The sequence below is a fragment of the Haliaeetus albicilla genome, chromosome 26, assembly GCF_947461875.1.
Source record: "Haliaeetus albicilla chromosome 26, bHalAlb1.1, whole genome shotgun sequence".
Lineage (NCBI taxonomy): Eukaryota > Metazoa > Chordata > Aves > Accipitriformes > Accipitridae > Haliaeetus > Haliaeetus albicilla.
This window is the reverse complement of record NC_091508.1, coordinates 7072503-7093191: the sequence shown is the minus strand read 5'-3', so window position 1 is coordinate 7093191 and position 20689 is coordinate 7072503. Positions and strand designations below refer to the sequence as shown.

The 20689-nt window shown below is 45.3% G+C and overlaps 1 protein-coding gene across 1 annotated transcript in view; it reads right to left on the bottom strand.

Annotated features, from left to right (window-relative positions):
- The window catches only part of PKP1 (plakophilin 1), a 43664-nt gene that overhangs the window by 10707 nt on the left and 12268 nt on the right, over positions 1–20689 (bottom strand). The window contains exons 3-8 of the mRNA XM_009922421.2: positions 15241–15665; positions 6375–6519; positions 4580–4787; positions 3672–3849; positions 1428–1542; positions 70–225 (exon numbers count right to left, since the gene is read on the bottom strand). Of these exons, the coding sequence (XP_009920723.1) occupies positions 70–225; positions 1428–1542; positions 3672–3849; positions 4580–4787; positions 6375–6519; positions 15241–15665 (1227 nt within the window). The remainder of the gene's footprint in view (positions 1–69; positions 226–1427; positions 1543–3671; positions 3850–4579; positions 4788–6374; positions 6520–15240; positions 15666–20689) is intronic.

Below are 20689 nucleotides of genomic sequence, written 5' to 3'. Positions count from 1 at the left end.
CTGCTCTTCACTTGCAGCCCCTGCCTGGGGCTGAATATCACATTTCCAAGCCTCTGCGGCACATCTTACCTCCATTTTACCACTTCTGCTGTTGAAACAGCCTGTGAGAGTTTTGTCCATATAAACGCTCCTGGCCATGTGGTTCAGTTGGGTGTATTTGTTGGGAACTTCAGCATCCAGGCGGTAGGAAAGGTTGTGCAGGATGCAGATGCAATTCTCCACAGACTGAAATCACCCCCAAAATAAAAATGCAAGCATCACATTAGGCAGAAAAATATGGAGCAGCACATTGCTATAGCTATGGAGAGCATATATACCATGCCATAATTAGCTTTTTAGCAGTTATACAACATAAGCTCCTGACCCTGCTTAAGGTAGCAATGGACGGGAAGGTAGAAGGAGGTAGACTAGACATGAATGAAGGCCACGTAGCCCAAATGTTATATTGTGGATCTCAGTGAGCTGACTCAGTGAGCCTTGTTAGGTCCCACTGTCACAGACAAGTTGATAAACAGGAAAAGAGAGTGCAGAGGGTGGTTATAGCAAACTGCCCACTATGAAATGCCAACTCTTGAAGGTCTTCCTCTTGCCATAGTCCACTTCCAATGACTTTATCCAAGTCACAGGTACAGATTAGGGGACACTTTTTATGAAGAACAGGTTTTTAAGCCTCCTTTACCTGGAGGTCAGAGTGCCCAAGGTAGAGCAAGGGAGAATTTTCACTAGATACCTGTAACCAACACCAAAACATGTGGTTACATTTCTAAAGAGCTGTGTTCAGTATGTGCTGCTGAAACTGATCTTCTTGCAAAAGCTGTCCCCAAAAGAGGATTTGCTCAATCCTGAGCTCATTTGAAAAAATTTTGGTACTTTGCTGGGCATTGAGGACTTTAGGGTGTCTGGCTAGTATCACAGGTGTTGAACTCCCGAAAATGTGGCTACAAACACTATTTTGTCCAAGGTAAGTGCTGTTTACACATAGCAATCAGAGTCACAGTTAGGGGACTGGCAGCTCCTGGCTTCCTGCTGAATGTGATGCCAATCTGGGGTCCATATACTTGAGTCCTGCTGGATGGAGAGATGTGGTGGTGGGAAGAGCAAGAGATGGAGGTTAAGATGCTGGAAGGATCCCAAGGTGGGAGGGGAAGGGAGGAAAGTATATTGGGGGCTCAGGAGCCAAAATATTTTGCTGTGTCTCTGTGTTTGGTAAAGGGAAAATGTAAAACCCACCTCTACTTCAGGCCCAGAGCACAGAGAACTTGCAATCCTACAACAGATCACATGGGATCTGGAAGGAAAAGAGCAGCCACAAAGAGTCCAGTCCCCTCCTGTGTTTGTTTGAAAAGGATTTGGAGATATTCCCAAAGTTGCAATTATTAACTATGTGGCTGAACTCTAGCAAACAGCTCGGGGTGAGCATCTGGTACCTTATCATCAGGTCGATTAGAAGCCACACAGTTCTGGGCGTAAGTCATGACTGAATCGATCAAGCCAGGGTAATTCCTCATGGTCTGTCGCCCCATGTCTGCAGAACTCAAGTTTCTGAAGAAAGCCATTGCAGAGCATGTCAGGAGAGAAGGAGGAGAGAGTATTAGTTGGGTTCACTTACTAGTCTCTATGGGCTCTACTCTGGCTACAGCTGTAATTGAATTTAAGGATATTTTTGTAGATTCAGCAAGGCTGGTGTACTGCTCTCATTTTGGAGGCCTTTTGTAGGACTGCACTGGTGCATAGCTCTCTTGTTGCTCTTTAGGATTGATTTCATCTAGGAAAATGTCCTGTTAAGGAGCTCTGCATAGAAGACATCCTCTTAGTGAAAGTAACTATCAGCAATATTTTGCCTTAGAGGCTATGCATGTGACATTACACAGACTCATTGCCTCCTTGGAGGTGTTTCCAAAGAGTAGACTGAATAAAGACCATCTGGGACTATTGTGAAAATCAGGAAGGTGCATAAGGTTGTTGACCCTGCATAAGGAGCTATGCAGGGTCAACAGCAACATTTGCATGGGAAATGGAGGCAGAGATGCTGAAGAGCAGCAATCGTTCTGACCAGAGGGACTGACCAGTTTGTAATGTTGTAATGTATTCCTGAGCACTGATTGCTGCCAGGACAGGGGAGTTTTTCCAGTAACAGGAAATGGGTTTTGTTGTTTTGTTGTGTTTTTTTTTTTTTCTTCCCTGTTTTATTGCCTTGTAGCTTGCAAATGAAAAACAAAGAGAGGTTGGCAGTCGTTGTGAGATATTCACTCCAGGCGTTCCAGGACTGGATTTGATGTTCACTGTGATTTGCAGCCTCCTCATTAACATGCATTCATCTGCAATCCAGAAATGCTTGAGCAGCAATGGCTCGAGCCCAGAGCAAACCCAAGGCTGTTCTCATCTCTGCATTATGATGTGGCAGGGCAGTGAGTCAGAGCAATCCAGGCTCACCCCTCGGAGCAGGGGCTCTGGACCCAGCCACCCTGCTTTCCTTACTTGGCTTGCTCCCCAGTCCTGCTCCCCCCAGCCGTTTGAGCTCCCTTGCTGACCTGCATCTGGCAGTCTTCACTGGGGTTGTTGGATATTACTGTCACAGACTGTGATAAGTCTCAGGAGACAGGCCTCCATGGAGACCTCCTTTCACAAACTATCATCATACCCTTTCCTTCATTTTAATGGGGTATTTTGTGGCATTTGTGCATTGAGATGGTCTTAAAAATGGAGCACCTCATATGCAACATACACTACGCATCCCAATGTGCAAGTGCATGGGGAAGGTGTCTTCCAAGACAGGGAAGGGAGCAGCACGCGCTATCTTTCAGACACGGTTCCCAGCCACAGAACATGATAGTATCATGTCTCAAAAGGCCCCTACCGTATTCACCCATTTCGTTTCATAAGCAGATACAGCTCCTACTAGCTGCATGTCTGGTAAGGGTGTGGTTGGCGCTGCACTCCCTCAGGGAGAGCTTCAGTTGATGAAAGTACCTAATTATACAGGGTATTTTTTTTCCCCCACTTGTTCCCAGTGAGACAAGGAGCTTGCATCCAAGTGGAGGAGGGTGGTAGGAGAAACAGCAAGTCAGGGCGAATATCCTCTACAAAAGGTCTTTGGCTTTCCTGTGAAAAAAATAAACTACTCTGGTCTCAATCTGCACCTCCTGTTTTGTAGCTGACCCGTCTGACAGAATGATCCAGGAAAAGTCCAGGGCAATGGGACTGCTCTGTACTAAAACAGTTATTAAAATCAGTGGGAAAATGCTAGTTTTCCCCATGTAGAGGATTCTGTCTTTTTGTCACCTAAAACCAGTTTGTTTTCTAGCAACCAAAATTTTCCTTGGAAGCCTCAAAAATCTAAGGGTGAAAAGTGTCAAGTTTCCTGGTCTGAGCTGAACACTGTCAAGTTTCAGTATTGCAGCTGTCCTGTGACAAAGCAACTTAGATTTTTTGAGCAGAGACTTAGCAAGAACAAACTTATTTAAAAAAAAAAAAGAAAAAAGCTACCAAGAAAAATATTTTACATGTAATTTTTTCTGCACCTTCCCTTAGTCAGGAAAACTTTCTCAAGGAGAATTTTTTGTTAATACAATTGCAGTAAGCATGTCTTTAGCTTATTGTAAGAGGATTTAGACAGATTCAGCTTTTGTCAACAGATACAAGCTACAGTAAATCCCTGCTTGATGACCCACCTCAAACACCCTGTAGCATTGAAGAATACTTCTGGGTCAATAATTTCTCTTGTCCTATTGCAGCTGCCATCAGACCAGCCAGAGAAAGGGATGATAACACAGTCTGTCAAGACAGGGAGGGCCTCCTGTATCAACTCTTCTTTTAATTCATCGGTGGAGGAGAGGTTCCAGAGCAGTCCTAGGAAGGAGGTGGGAGACAAGCTCAAGCAGAGGGTCACCATGCATTAGAAACTTTCTTTAGGTCAGAGTGAATTCCAGCCCCAAAGTCCGTCTTCATTCCATCCCTCTTTGAACTAATGGTGAAGAGGCTGCCCTAAACCGTAGTCTCTGTCCATCCCTATGGGAGACAGGCAGGATGGGCACCAGGAGCATGGTATCATGTGGAGGTGGGCATCTAAGCATCCTCCCTCCTCCCAAAATTGGTGTTTATTGCCATTAGGTTGCAGGGGGAAGGCATCTCATAAAGGCTTGCTCACAAGACCTCAGTCACAGCTGAGGGTGACCTGTACCAACAAACTCATGTCAATCCATCAAGAAAAGGCGAGACACCAGTGAGATAACCTGCTCAGCCATATTCAGAATGCCAGCTCCCTTGGCCTTCCCTGGGAACAGCACGGGGTACAGAAAGGCATGGGAATGACAGGGTGACCACAGCTGTGGGGGGAAACCTGGGGCAGGTGCTTCCCCAGTGGGCACTTATGATGTGAAGAACCCTTATGGGACATGAAAGGGCCAAGACCTCCTCTGCCTTCTGTTTTAGGTTGCCATTTGGTGTGACAGGAGCATAATATACCCCTTTTGTGGTATGGCAGCACCATGGCTACTGGGCCTTTGTGTGCTGGAGCAACACAGACCACAGGCAGGGAGGAGCATGATCCTTGCTGAGGGCTGAGCAGTCTGCTGTGTACCTGTCAGTTGTTTCTGAATTTCAGTGTTCCCTGTCCTCCGTAGGAGGCTCACGCACTCCCTTATCCCATTCTGCCGCCGGGTTTCTATCTTGTTGGTTGGATTCTTGAAGACCAAATTTCGGAGGGCTCCAGCTGCTGCTCGCTGTACATTCTGGTTTGTGCTGCGGAGCAGCTCAACGAGCTTGGCGATTCCCCCCAGCCGATAGACCTGTATCAGGAAAGACATCCTGCCATCAGGATGGTGTGCAGAGCATTGCTGGGACAGGGACAACGAGAACTGTCACGGCAATGCAAGGAGTCAACATGACACATACTCAGACCTGGCAGTAAAGGATGGCTAGAGCTTGCAGATGGCATGTCTGGTTCAGGCCATAGGTCATGAGCATGAAGGTGCTGGCCTTGAGGTTGAAGCTTAAACTCTAGATGTGGATGTCTATGAGTAATGGCCATGGACCGAGTCCTTTGCTGATGTAAATGTGTTTGCTCCCACAAACTTTCACCCACCTCCATTAGTTTGCATCAGGTGAAAATGTTGCTCTGCCTATCTGTAGAGGACACTTGTAGCAATATAATGACATGATATGGTAATTTATCTGCATCCTGAAATCACAGGCTGAGCTTAGATGGATAGTCACAGTACAGTGTAAACACCCTCGAGGTCAGCCAGGAGCAGTACTGGGCCATATTCCAGCACTCAACAGGGGCAGCACCAGAAAGGGTGTGAACCCTGACCTGCAGGACACCACACTCATGCCAGGGAGGTTTGAAGACAGCTCCAGCTGAGCTCTCCAAAATGATGAGGGTTCCCACTCAGGATGTCCTCTGTACCAGGTCTCCCGGGGACACAACCCCACATGGAGCCCATCCTGGCACAAACCAACCCATCAGCTGGAGATTTGCTGACAATAGAAAATGAATGAGCACCTTTTAGAGAGGAAAGAAAACAAGCGTGTGCTCAGATGACTCACATACCTGCTCTGACACATCTTTCTGGGAAGCAATGGGACAGGCCAGCGCTCAGAGGGTGTTTTCAACGGTAACAAAGGGTGTGGCCACCCCACAATTTGTGACTGTAATGTGGGCTGGGGTATCTGCACCCAGTTCAGCCACAGCAAGAGCACAGAGGTACATCCCCACACTGTGCCAGCATGTCCAGCTCCACTATTGTGCCAGGAAATGGAAAACCACCTCTATAGGGATGGAATTTTGATAAACCCATGTTTGCATGGCATGCAAACGTGCCAGGGTGGGGCTAAACTTTTTTGACAGCTGATCCATCCTTGAGAGTGACTCCTTTGCTGCACGGTGGCATAAATTTAGTAATCGGAGAGTAAGAGCATAAGAAAAATATGCTGCACTATAAGAAAGGCTTCTGTTTGGTCAAATATTTTTGTACATGAGCACTAATTAACCGATTGGCTTAGATGGCTGAAATGGCTGAAATGTCACTGAGCAATGCACAGTGAAGATCACAGTGGGATTTAGGGCAATTTTGTGTGGCTCTGACACTGCAGGTCTGAGATAGCAAAAGATTCATGTGGAACCAGGTACAATTGCATCCAGAAGAAGACACTGCATCTGGATGGTTGCTTCCGTATCACTGTTAACAGAAAGTGGCCACTAATAGTTGAAAAATCTACTTAATTAATTCCTGAGTGTAACTAATGAGGTATAAGGCTCCATCATAAAAATCAAGGGGAGCTATGGATCCTTGGTACTGAGGAAAACCAGTTTCAGCCACCTCGTGTGGCATCACATCCAGTGTGACAGCAGAGCTCTGAAGGAGTTTGCTCACCTCTTGCTTGGCAGACTCATCCTGGAAGCAGGTGTGCTGGAGGTAGTAAGCACCCATGGCCTGGTATTTGTCATCAGAGGAGCACAGAAGTTGTATGGCTTTCTGGATGGTCATTGTACCGCCATCTATCTCATCACCACATATTCTGTGTTAAAAAGAAATACAGCATTGGTTGAGTGCTTGGCCAAAAGGGCTACATCAGTACTGGGAATTATTAGGAAGGAATCAATTACAAAATGTAAAATATTATCACATTGCCACATAAACTACATGGTGCACCCCTAGTGCATTTCTCTGTCTCAAAAAAAGAGATGCTAAAAGTGGAAAATATACAGTGGAGGACACTAAGGATAATAAATTATGGATCCAGTCTATCCAGAAACAAAGGAGACAGAATATAAAAGCTCGGTTGAGGTGCTAGATGTCTAATCATGCCTGAAGTGGAAGGTTTAATGAACAGAGAACCAGTATTCATTTTTCCTCAAATAAAAGAATTAGTGGACAAGAGTGAAACCATCCGTCAGGTTATTAGGACAATCTAAATTAGGCAGATGCTTTTCCCACAGCATGTGATCCTTTGATGTGAGATGTGGTGGAAGCAAAAATGTGAGGGCAGTTGATGGTCTTCGGAGGCTAGAGCAGATCCCTTATAAAAAGGTGACAGGCATGTCTGGAGTGATGGGATGGACAAATATTGAGTTTATGAAATACTAATAATAGCACTGAGACATCCTGCTTCCAGGGTATGTTTACATTGGTAGTCTCCAAGCTCTTCATAAAAGCTGGCCACTGTCATCATCCCCTGTTATAGGTAAAGAATGTGCCGACAGACTCCAGAAGAAGGGTATGAATCCCTCTGGCTTGAAGCAGTACTGAAACCTTGGGGAAAATACAAACATCTTAAGATTTGTCCACTTGTTTAGAAATATGAAGGTTCTGCTCTCTTTGGCTTGTACTTACTTAGCATTGTCTGTGATGTTTTAACCACATAAAATTAGAAAAGGGTACAAACTTTCAGACTAATGAATGGGCTCTGAGCTGCAAAGCTTGTCTGTGCTTCCAATTGTATCAGTCAGTCTAATAAAAGTTACTATCTCTTCTTAGCATCCTTGCATCTTAGGCCTGCAGCTGGCTGCAGCAGGATCTCTGCTCACGGCAGCAGGGTCCACATTAATTTGCATCAGAGTAAATGACCATGTAAAGTTCAGGACTGAGAAGAATCAAAACCCAAACTCCTGTTTGGTTATTACTATTTCAGCAGTGACGGGATACAAATGGGAAAGGCTTTGTAAATGGGAAAGGTTTTGTTAACAGCAGATGAAATCAAAAAGCGTGGGGCTTTGCTAGGACAACTAGGTCATCATTGTGCCTGACTGATGTTATTCCCTGTTCAGGATCCAGTTGTGACTGATGGGGAGTTTTACCTGGAGATCGGGGAGATGAGTTCCTGTTTGAACCACATTAATTTGTATATAAGCTCTTGCTCCATGTCATACTAGTGAGTGACTATGTAGAGGGCCTCATCATCTTCAGACAATCCGATAGACTAACAAAACAGTGTTTTTTAATAAGGTCTTTAAATGAACCTATTACATTTGAAGTATTAAATATTACTACAAGGGAAAGGCTTCTTCTTAGGCATGAGATATGCAGACTCATTTTGATTGTGCCAAAGAAATGTTATGAATAAAGGTCTAGAAAGGACACTGGTGTGGTCACCACTGCAAGCAGCTTACAGTAAGATAGAATATTTTGTCCTTAACCATCCAAAGGTTGACCTCCTCACAGCACAGAACAGTGAATAATATCCACAATTCTATTGCAAATTTCATACAAAATATCAAAACCCAACAATTATGTTGTGACACTGGAAGACAGCATGAAAGACTGTTTTGTCTCCCCTACCCTCACTGGTATAAACTTGCACCCAGTTTAAATTATTCATTTAAGCACCTGTGTAGTCAATGGAGAGAAATAGGTGCTTCCAAAGAACAGCTTGCCTTTGTGTCTTAGACATTTTTCCTAAGACAGGAAGACCTGCCCTCTGGAGATGCTTCTGCCTCTGTTGGTATACAGGAATGGTAGACAACAGTCTTGGATTAGACCTTAAGCGTTCAATGTCTAAGGTTAGATAAAACTCATTCCACTTTTTTTTCTACACTAACAATAAAACATCACTTCATCATAAGATTTTTCATCAGTTTGAACCTCTGTCAAAACTTGGCTCCAAGAAACTTCCATTACGCTTGCAACAAGGAAACACGAAGTTGGAAAGACAAAGTTTAAACTAGAAACTATGGAACCTCAGAAATTTTTGGTTTGGATCCAAGATGCTGTGATTTTCTTAGTCTTTTTCATGTTCCTGAGACACACAAAAGAGCTGGGACACCAATGGATCCAGCATGAGTAGCACCAGAGGGACTTCTCCTTTAAGAGTTCAGACCTGGGCTGGCAGTGTGGGGAGGGAGGCATATTAATAAAAATACTAGGTCATTGCCATGCAGCATATGTAATCATGGTGATTTTTTTTTTAATTTACCAAATTGAGAAAACCCCTAAAACAGGTGCACTTTTTATGAGAAAGAAAGATGTCCACTTGGCCCAGCGACTCAAGGAGGCAATTTTCTACACATCCACTCCATAAGAGGGCCAAACCCTCCTTCAGCAGGGAAAAACTAGGTATTCAGATCCAGTTCTGTGTGGGAAAAAATGGGGAAGGTTCCATTTCCCCTCCTAGCTCACCAACAGGAGAAGTTCACAAAGGGTGAGCATGGGCTGTTATGCCACCCGAGAAGAAGCAGCGATTTCTCCTAGCTGAAAATGTAATCACTGTGGCAAAGCCCATGCTAATGGGAGATTGTTCATCAGCCAGTCAGGGATATTCCTAACCAGATCTACACCAGAACAACAGCCTGCTCCAAAACAAATTCTTGGACTGCGGCCATCTCCAACCTGGGCCAATGTGCCTGGTAGGAAGAGCTCCAAAGGTTGTTCTTCTTCCACAAGAAAGAGACAATCAGAATGGGGAGAGATCTCAATTAGAAATGATTCAACAGGAGACAAATTAGATGATCAGATTCAGGTGTGGAAGGGAAACAAATACTTAAGAGGATCAGTATCACAGAAAGGCAAATTCCCTCATTTGATGCTAATGCCTTTCGTTCACTTTCTCTTAGCAGATTGGTTTGTGTTAATCAGATCTATATCTCCATCCTAGTTGTTAGGGCTACAAGTCCCAGGAGAGGAGGAAGTCAGAAAACTCTAACAAATTCCTTTGTTCATTAAAAAAATCAGAGTGAAGACATGCAAACCAGAGTGTCTAGCACATCCAAGCCTTCCCGTCAGGCCACACTGGAGCAAACCCAATAGCCATGCTCCACACCAAGCAGCCATGTCCACCTCTGGGACATGGCACCAAGGTTTTGATGCCACTGGAAGCTCAGCTGGAGCTTCCCCTTGGGCTTTGCTTGGTGGCTAGGTACCAGGGAAGACGGGCACAGATTGACAATGAACTGGGGAGGAGGAGATCCTCACCACGTGCAATGATATGAACCCTGCCAGGACAGCATCACAAACAGATCCACAGCAATTGGTTTGGGTGCAAATGCACAGTGCAGACAAATTCACGTCACAAGAAGCCAGCACTGTGAAAGAGTAATTTTTAGAGGCAGTTTACCCCAAATAAGAACAGAGCAAAATGAAGGTGCTTACCTTCATGCTTGGTTCTGCTTTCATTGCGTGGCATAGCTCTGGAGAATTTATGTTTTGATACTGATCACCTTTATTTATCCCAAAAGAGAGGAAAACACTCTCAGTACCTTTTCTGACTCTTTCAATAACTTTTGTGTGTTTTCACTGTTTATAGTATTTCCAGAGAGACTGAGCTCCTGCCTGGGAAGGAATGGTTATGAGACACACATTTACTATCCCTGAACTTTAGCCACAGTTCACAGAGGCTGTTGCAGCTCGGCTGGGGCCAAGTCAGCATCACCATAGAGGAATATGACCATATGGAAAATCCAAAGGGTTGCCCCGCCTTTACTGACTTCTCCATAGCTGCCAGCCAGGGTATTCAAGGCCTTTAACAGAGTAGCACTAAGATATTATGTATTTCCAGGTGCCTTGAGAGACACTTGCTTTCACATGATCTCTAATAAGGTGTTTTAGTCTCTTTCTCCTATATACAGAGAACACCAAAGGGAAATGCATCCACGTCTTAAAATGATGCCAAAGGTGCATGTGGTATTATGGAAGACAACACATACTGTAGGTGTCCGTTAATGGCTCCTGATTCATATCAGCAACCCTCAAGCTGGGGAATGTCTGCAGACACCCCAGCTCACCTCTTCATCTTCACAAATGAGAACACCCTAAATCCTTCACAAGGGGTGAGATTAACCTGGCCTCTCAGTAATGTCTCCAGCTCAGACACCGGGGTTTCCCCTGAAGTCAACCAAGAGGCACTGACTTTGTTAGGGGGTAACTCACTGACCTACCTCAGATTTCAGCTCCATTGGCCACTGACTGCATCTCTGCAAGGGCAACAGTAGCACCCAGCTCAGATGCAGGCATCTCCTAAAGAAGTGATATGTACTTAACCAGCTGACTACTGCACAGACTATTGCAGAGCCACAACCACCACGCATCATGATCTAGTCTGGCCCTGGGCTGTCAGTCCCATGTGCATGTGGTATCTGAGGCACTACATGCAATACGTCTGCAAGCAGCACTAATACAGTGTCAGCCAGTGGTAGCCACAGTTTTCTTGTATCTCAAGTTCCAGCTGTGGGGGGACAAAGACTCAAAGTTTTCTAGGATGCATTAAACATTACATCCTTTATTACTGCTTCTTGTTATCGCTGCCTGATGACCAAGGAGGATGTAGAAACTTTTTTTCCTGACTGGGCTGAATTGCCACATGTTATTTAGCTGAAAGCTGGCTAGCTCAAGATGGCACACCATCACTTGGAGCATGTTGCAAGTACCACCCATCAGAGGAAATGGTTAAAAGCAGGCAAATATGCATAGTCTTCACCAGCTGCTGAAACCACTATTGCTGCCGGTTTCCAGGATGAAAGGCTGCAGATCTGCAGGATGTCATGAGAGCCCAAAAAGGAGAAGGATTCCAGGGAGAAGAGGGACTCCTGGACACCCAAAAGACTCCCTCCAGCTCTATCAGGTAGAAGGACTCACTCCAGAGAGCTGTATTGTGGCAAAATGTGAGTGCTGCTCAGTGAGAACTGCTTTTTGGGCAGGAGCCACCAGAATAACCCATGAAATTCTGAGCCCAGGAGAGATATAGTGAGCTTGGAAATGTTGTTCCAGATATGACATAATGTTTACAAAGGCTTAAGCTCCTGAGTGGTTATAGAGAAGTATGTCTGGAAGGGACATCCAGTGAGGCAGGATCATAACGACAGGGGTGGTGGAAGACAATATAGTTCAGGAGGAGGTTTCTCAAAGCAAGTCAGTACTGTTTCACCTCTTGATCTGAACAAACAGTGCAAACCTCAGATTTCATTACCAGAACCAATGCTATGGGGTGAGTAAAACCCTACATCACAGTTTAGTTTATCATTGAATCATAGAATGTTTTTTCCAAAAAAACATTTAGGTGTTAAACTACTCATCAGCTAACTGGAGGAAAGGTGCTTTCATCAACTAGAGTTGCTTCTGTAAGAGGAAGGACTCTTCTGACAGATAGTTATTAAAGAGACAGCTCTTCTAAGTCTTACACAGCCAAAGACAGTTCAATAAATGGAAACAATCACACAATCAAGAATAATTCCAGAAATTAAATAACTTTGTGACCAAATGCAGAAGAACTGTTCAGTACAGATAGTTTGACAGTTCTTGCATTTTGATACTCTCACTACCTGAGAACATCCAACGACCCCTTTTTCATCTTACACCATCCAAGGAGATCAGATCTGTAGCACTGGACACCTGAGAAGCACCACTCTTGGACCAATACTGACACTGTCCTCAGTCACTGAATTACAGAGCAATTTTGTATCACAGACAGACCTGGGGATCATAGGTCCCACTGTAATCACTCTCACAGCAATGGAAATCACCCCACTGGATCACCTCTGAAAGCCTGGAAACTATCTAGCTTTGCTCATAGAGACGGTTTGCTAACCTGCAGACAAGATAGCCACCCACACAGGAGATTTACAGCATGAAAACTGAACACAAAATTATCCTTGTTATGAAGGCAAAAACTCTACCTGAAGAACTACTAGACTAGGAAGAGCAGAGCCCCAAACAGGGAACTACCAGCAGCTATTACCCAGCTAAGCCCTCTTCCTGCATGCAGAGGTTAATAATGGGATGCCTACAAGCAAACCTCTCCCTGCTCAAAGATCAGCCTACTCAAATGAAGATCAAGCTCTCCAAGTGTGGAATCCTCCAACCAGAAACAGTCCTACACAGCAAAGAGAGCCCAGATATGGTCCTAACCCATCTTTGAAAGCCCCTTCCCAACAAAAGCACACTACAGACCAAGGCTAACAGTGGCCTGCCAGATATTTATAAGGGCTAAAGGCCTTCCAAATAAGTAATTTTTTCAAAGACAACAACTCCCTAGTATGTTTCCAAAACTTTAAGGACAACTGCTGCCAACCTCATCTCCTTTGAGTCAAGAGCAGAAGCGCTTGTACAAACTGCCCACCAAACTAATCTAGTTTTGCAGTCAGTTTCATGCGAAGCAGGGGAGTGTACCCCAGCCAAATCAGATTTACTCAGGGGACACAGCCCCAGCTGAGCCTACGACTTGAAGACCGACGTTTCCACATCAGAACCAGTTCTGCCAGATGAGCTATGCCCCAAGCCAGGAGAAGTGTATAAATGGAACCACTCCCTAACCAAAGGGCATCCAGTGCTGGAAAGTATTCCTCTCACAACAGCAGTTCTCCTTCTCTTCAGAAAATGCCATTATTCTTCAAGTGACCTTTCCAAAGAAATGACCAAGTCTATAACTGCGAGTGCAGTGCAGTGCAGAGCAGGGCTTGCTTTGGAGAGAGCCTGCCTGCCTGGGACTAACTTCTCGAAAGCAGTATTTTCCCTAGGCAGAAGCTGGCTGTAGTCCCATATTTAATCATTCTGCCATCCCTCCCACTACACTTTTATGCTCTTTAGTCAGAAATTCTCTAGAACAAGTTACTTGCAGTTTATGTAACTTCTCTGTTTCCTATTCCAGAGGAATTACTAAGCTTCTGAAAGTAGCAAGCCAATGCCACTGGTGCTCCAGGTTGGCCAGGGCTAATTTTGCATGTGTTAAACATGAAATAACTGGCACATGGGAAGTTAAGTTTTCATGACAACATGCTAACAGGTGAGTGACATTTCTTGGCATAGACACTCTGGGACATACTTCTACTCAATACAAAATGAGGGAGGCTGAGCAGAGAAATCTGGAAATCAACATTCAGATGTGAAAAAGAGCATGATTTGGCTCACACTGCTGACTGGGGGAGGGACGATGACATGTTTCTTAATATCTACATCACACCTTGGGTCAACGGCTCAACAATCTCAGGCCTTTGGTGTGAGTTATGACAAAGGCTATGAGCCCTGTTAATTAGTCTCACACTTATGCTGCAGTGTGCAAATTCTCTTTTGGACCAGGGACCACCAGGAATGAGCTCGGGAGCTCCTAGGATTTGTGTGACAAGCTGCCACGTCTGTCTGGGAGTTGTGACAACTTCTGTGTTGGTGCAGGGCAGGCTGTATATGACAGTGATGCAGCAATGGTAGTGCAGTAGCCCCTGGGAATGCTTGTGGAAGATGTAGACCCTCCTTCTCCAGCCCAGTAAAACACTGCAACCTTGAACTGCAATGTTTTGGAGTTCAAAACTTGCAAACCATAGTTTTCCAAGACTATAGTTTGTGCAGACCAAATCTCTTCCAAGGCTGTGGTTGGTGCTCCAGAGCCAGAGGCAGCGTAGCCATCAGCATCAGGGCAGCTTTTAATCAACATCACTGTAATGCCATCAAAAATCCACTAGTTTTTTTTTTAGTGACAGCTCTGCTGCATTGCACAGATATACCAGCTTGGGAGTGTCTGAGCTCACTGGTGTGTTTTACATGCCCTATTGTTGTAGGCAACATTTACAAGAAGGGACCTGATGCTGAGACATGAAGGACCATCCTCCACCCTTGCATAATTCCTAACCCCAATGGGACTGGATGCTCTGGATAGGAAGGAATTGAACAGCTTCCATTCCCTCCTCTTTTCTGGCTAGGTAAATCATTCCAATTAGGCTATTTATTTCCATTTCTGACTCAGTTTTTTTCTGGAACCCAAATCAGACCTTTGGGTGAATGAAGCCAGGGCTGGGTAAAAAGACAGAGGGGTAAATATGACCACTCAGCAGATTCTCAGCTCTGTTCTGAGTCAGACCCTCAGGAGCCAACTCCTTCAAAGTTAGTTGATTTTTAGGTTTGTTTTCTGCCAAATCAAAACAGTGTGACAATCAGGAAAAGCACCCAAACTGCACAGCAGGCTTTCTGCTCTTCACCTCCCCACCTCCTTCACCTCTCTCTTGCAAAGGAGCTGTCGGTTAATACCACCACAGAGACTGGGAGATCATCTTGCCCAACGTCACACAGCTACAGCAGAGATATATACACTGAGCCAGTCATATTGGTTTTCCTCCATAGCTCATGAAAAGAAATAAGCCCTTTAAGAGTGTGACTCATCTGACCCACTTTAGGCTCTACTGCAGGATGCGATTAAGCACAGTGTGCACTGGTGAGCAGATCTCCAGTGGCTATAAAACAGCTCAGGTGACTAGCTCTGATGGCAGACCTCCACAGAAGATGTCTACATTTACTCAGATTCAGCCCATTGCAGCAGACTTACTTGGAGCTGGACTGAGCCTGTCCATAAACCACATCTTGCTTGCAGCTCATCATGGGCTGGGCATAGACGACATCGGGCTTGTTGCTTGAGGGGCAAGAGAGGGCTCGTGCCGGCATTTTTTTACTTGTCCTGGTAGTTCCTTGCTGGGTGCTACAGCTGCTGTAGATGCTCTGGCGGTTCAAGGTTGCCTTGTGCTCTGCCCGGCCCCCCACCTGACTCTTCCTCAGCGTGCCCCGGGGTGGTTCGCAGTAGAGGTCAGGCTCGCTCCGGCTGCTCTTGATGTTCTGCACAAAGCAGTAGTCGCTGCCGGCCCTGGTGGGGCTGCAGACAGCCTTGCTGTAGTGCTTGCTGCCCCAGCCCTCCATCTGGCTGTAGGAGCTGTAGCGCCTGTTCTCCACGTCCCGCTTCAGGGTCCCATTGTACAGCTGGTCAATGAGAAACAGGAGACAAAAAAATTAGGAAAGGGTTGAGCTGAAGATCGACATTGCCAAGCCCACTCCTGTGTGGGTGTCACGGCTACCAAATTCCTATACCTCTTAGGCATTTTTGTGGCCCTGGATTTATGGGAGGTTAGCCCACCTGCAGCCCTTACAAAGGTACCAAAGCCTCCCTTGAAACCTGGGGACACTTAGTGATCAGGATATGGCATCCAGGAACTTGAAAGCAGAACTGAAAGCTCAAATACGATGCTGGCATTAGAGAAAATGCCTTATTTCCAATACATGGGGTCTAACCCAACCTGTAATTAGAGAAGTTCATATCACATCTCTTGCCATCACAGAGAATGATGCCCCATTCTGACCTTCCAGCACTGCCTGCATTTATTTTTAATTTCTTTATGCTATTTTGTTGCCCTTCTATCTATAAGTTCCTTAGGAAGGGAGTAAAGAGAGTGAAAAATGAGTAAGAAGGGATTCTTGAATCTCATTGTGCCAAGAAACAAGTGGAGACAATGAAGATCTGCTTATGAGTTACAAGGTGTGTAGTATCAGCTCATAAAATGGGATGTTTTGAGAACAATGGGGGATATGCAATAGGAATTGAGATGACTAAGCCAGGAAGAAAAAAAAAAGAATAAAAGACAGTAAAAAAAACCAACTGCAATTCATCAAATGAAAAAATGGCTTTAGCTGGCCTGCTGTCAGTTCAAAATGTCTTCACCATTTCACCAAAAGTCCTCCAGATTTGCCCCAAGTACACCAGGATTGAATCCAATATTCTTTTGCAATATTAAACCTTCTGGATGTCAATGCTGGCACCTGGAAGTCTGCAGAGTTGTATCCAAGTGCGAGACAAGTCGCTAAGGTGTATACTCCAGAAAGGAAAATAAATAAAGCTATTTTAGTGCTGTTTGCCCCGTGATATTGAGTTTTTCCACTGCTTCCCACTCAGCATGCTGGCAAGCAGATCTCCAAGACATACAGCAAACAGGCACAAAAAGAACTAAAGAATAAAACTGCCTGCCTCATCCCCCTTTGGTTTATCTTGGGAAAGCTCATCTGTGATTTCTTGTTGGGCAAGGTTTTTTTTCTCACCTAACTTGAAGCAGTGGTACTTTGGATGCCTTTTTCTGCAAAAGCCACCAAAAGATCTCTTGGGCTGGGAGAGAAAAGTCAACCTTATTATTTCCATGGAGGTCCAAGGCACAAGGAGTGAAAAGTCTGTGCCTGGTGCAATAGTTCATGTCACTGAAAAAAAATCCTAACCTAGAAACACCACATGACAAAGAAATTGGTATCCTCTGCAGGCTCACCCTGAGTCCCGCTGCTCTGCTCCAACTTCATCCCAGCCCTGAGCACACTCAGCATCATTCCCGTCTCCAAGACTCTGCAGAATTGTCATTATGTTAATTAATTAAGCCAAATACTTCCATTAACAAACTGATCTTCAGGAATGCAGTGAATCCTCTCTGCTGCATCCCAGAGAGTTGCGCATGTAACGGCTGAAAACTTTTAAAAGGGGTTACCTAGCAGGCATGCCATATGGATAAGAAGAAAAGCTTTAGTCCAGCTATGCCAATACCTAGATTGCTCTGTCATTTGAGCACCAGTCTGAAGTAGTTTTCATACTTTCATTCTGCAGGTTTGCATCTAAACAGGTGAATTGCTGGAAGGGGAGAAAAGGGGAGCAAATTCTCTTTGCATTTACTCCAGAGGACACAGAAAAAACCTGTTAGTACTGCAGCATGGCAAGTAACTGGTTTGGTGCATATTGCAGGGCTCCCAGGGATTTGGAAGAAAAATTTGCATGCGATAAGAAAAGCAAGGACAAGGCACATGGGTAAGTGCAATAAGTCTCGGGGGCTTCCCTGCCAGTGGGGCAAGCCCACTGAAATTTCCAGGGTGGCCATGCCCGGAAGTTCTCTCCATCCTGGTTTTGCTTTGGATGCAGCATGCATGCAGCAAAGGCAAAATGACCTTTCATGAAGTCATGATCTACCCCACTGGGCATGAGTATATCCTTCTACGGGTGATATCATCCTCAATTTTTCTTCATTTTCCTGGATTCAGAAACCCTCAGGACAGTGAAGGATGGGACAGGGCTGTGGCAGGAAGGTGCAGGGTGGACTTTGCTGCTCAGTGGAGTAGGGAACCCACTCCCAGGACTTGCTGCTGGCAGTGTCTGGCTGGAGGACAGAGCAGCAGCTTGTTAGATCTGAGCCCTGTTGTTTTTCTTTATGAGTCAGTATAAGATGGGATTATTTTGTAGGGCTGTCAGAAGCTTGGCAGAGCTGTGGAGCCCCTGGGCATTTGCTGAAACCAATTCAGCTAACCATGGAAGAGCTAACTTATTATTTATCTAAAGCTATTGTTTGCTCTCCAGTATATGAACATGGGCTTTCTGCCAGCAGAACGGGCGAGGGAAGTTGTGATTATGTCTGTGTTTATAGATATAGAACTATCAATTCTGTATTTCCTGCTGTGTTTTACAGTGGTATATAGCATTGTCTTCTTTCTTGCCAGCCCTGAGACGGGTGAAGCAAAGCGACTGCCTGTTTGGAAAGACACCTTTCTGCAACACAGGGAGCCTGGAGCAGCAAGTCAGTGCAGGTCCTGGCAGGGTGGGGAAGCCTTTTGCAAACTCATGGGAAAATAGTTCTCGTGTGATGTGAAGCTCATTACCAAAGTCAGTGCATGACTTTTATTGCTGATTCTACCAGATGCTTGGCTGAGCCCATTTTAATCTCTTTCAAGTGGCACGGACCTAATTGGTATCTTAGAATTCCTCTTTGCAGCAGGAGCCTGATCCAAAGCCTCCAAATCGATGAGAAGTCTCCTGCCAGCTTCAGTGGATTTCAGACCTGCTTGCCAAATAGTCTCTATGAATCCTTGCACAGACATAGCTGACCTGATCGCTTCTTATCTCGGCAAAGTGCCGTGTCTGTGCCTTAAGAGCAGCTTTCTCAGACTAAAACCTACGTCCCCATTTCAGATGTTCATCAAGCTAAGTCAGAGACCTTCAATTCTAACACTGGAGCAAACGTGGCCAAGGGAATGGAGTTCCCCATGTTGTTATCTCTTTGCTGGACGCAGTGATCAGTGAGATAGGATGCACAGCAAGGTAGAAGCGAGGCACTCTGCCTTCTGGAGAAGAGATGACATCTCTGAAGGTGAAGGTGATGCTATTACATAGTCTGTGGTTTAAAGAGCCACCTGACAACAGTCTCGTAACTTTTGCTGATGCCATTACGTGTGTAGAGTGAGCTCTCCCTATGCAGAACAGCATTAGTGAAAGGAAATAATCAATCTCTTGCCTTCAAACCTCATAAACCACCCAGATTTCCTAACACCCTGAATTGTATCTGCCCACTGCTTGTGGGTGTTTGCATGGGGGAGGTGGGCCAGGGCCACATCTCTTTCCTTTAGGAGTGCGGAGATATGCTGGAAAAGACAATGAAGTCCCTCAAAGCGGGGTGGAGACAGAAAACAGTGATTCCCCCTGCACTGCAAGATTTGGAAACCATTTTAGAAGAGCATAGGCTATCACCAAGACTTCTCCCCATGACACCTGAGAAGTTGGGGCAGCTTGGTAGGTCTCTCCTTTCGGCCAGACACCATCATGCACTAGCAGTCCCCTGCACCCCATCCTCATGCAGGAGGATGTTCATGTGCAGCCAGGCAATGCTGACATCCTGAATTTTAGCCTGAACTTCTCCCTGCTGTGAAATGAGCCTGTAGGTTTGAGGCCAAGACTTGGGAGCCGTTCATTCATATTAAAACAAGGAGGGGAGGTACGGGGAGGAAAGGCAGCAAAGATGAGCACTGATAGCATGCAGGTGCTCTTATCAGACAGTAAGGGCTTTCCTTCACCAGCACAGCAAAGACCTGCCTCAAATTAATGAGCATTTTGTGGATCACCAGCTCTCAGCCTGCACTGTGGGAGCATTTTAGGAACATCAGTTGGAATATCCAACAGTCACACAAGACAGGTAAATAATGATTTTTAATCTCTTATTTCAACTGGAATAAAAATGGTGCTAAAGTCAAAATGGCATTATCCCAATCATTGACCATGAGTCCTTTTCTGTCTTTTTCTTCCATAAACCCTTTTGTTTAACAGGAAAAGTCCATCTCCTCCTCCTGCTTTCCAGAGAAGCAGAAGCACAGAGCAAGGCACACCAGCTCCGGGAATCTCACTCCGATCTCAGCGCTGCCTTTCCATGTCAGAGGCCCTCCCAGATAACTGGGTGTTTCTGACTTCTGCATCTAAGGACGCGATCAGTTCATTACCTGGCTCTAATTTTTCCCTTGCAATTTGTTTGTTTCTAGAGCAGCAGACAGAGAGAAGTAAAGGACTCCGTATAAACACGTCAGGAGCAGGTTTCTCCCAGGCTGGAGGGCAAAGCACAGGCAATGCAACATGACAGCGTCCCACCCTAAGTGATGGGTGGGGAAAACTCTTGATGTTACTTGCGAAATGCTTTAGCTGCTGCCTGCTACACACTCCATTGTAGGGAGAAAAATTGCAAAACCAGCAAATATGTTATTTATCTATTTCTGAAATGCTATTTCCCACCTCGCCTGGTTGCTGCCTTTCGGTATGCTTTTTCATCTGGTTCGTTATGCAGCTGAGATTTAGGTCTTGATGGTTCAGTTCATTCTAGCCAGGGAAGGTAATGTCCAACTTGCTACTCCAAAGCATAAAGCCTCTTGCAAAACCTCACAGGGAGACCAGGGTCTGACTGAGCAATGATGTGCAACAGCTATAAATCTTTGTTTTCTTTGATAAGATTGCCCAAACCACTCTATTTTTAGAGTTTTTTTAAACTTGAATGTGTCATCACAGCAAATGACAAATTTTGTCCTGAAATCCTTATGGAACAAAGCTCCACTGGCAATGAGAGATTTTTGTCCACAGAGGCAAAGCCAGCCAGGGATAGCAGGGAGTGTTCCCATCTCGTGGCGAACGCCTTTCATGCAGATAATGCATTTGGGAGAGAAAGCTCTGC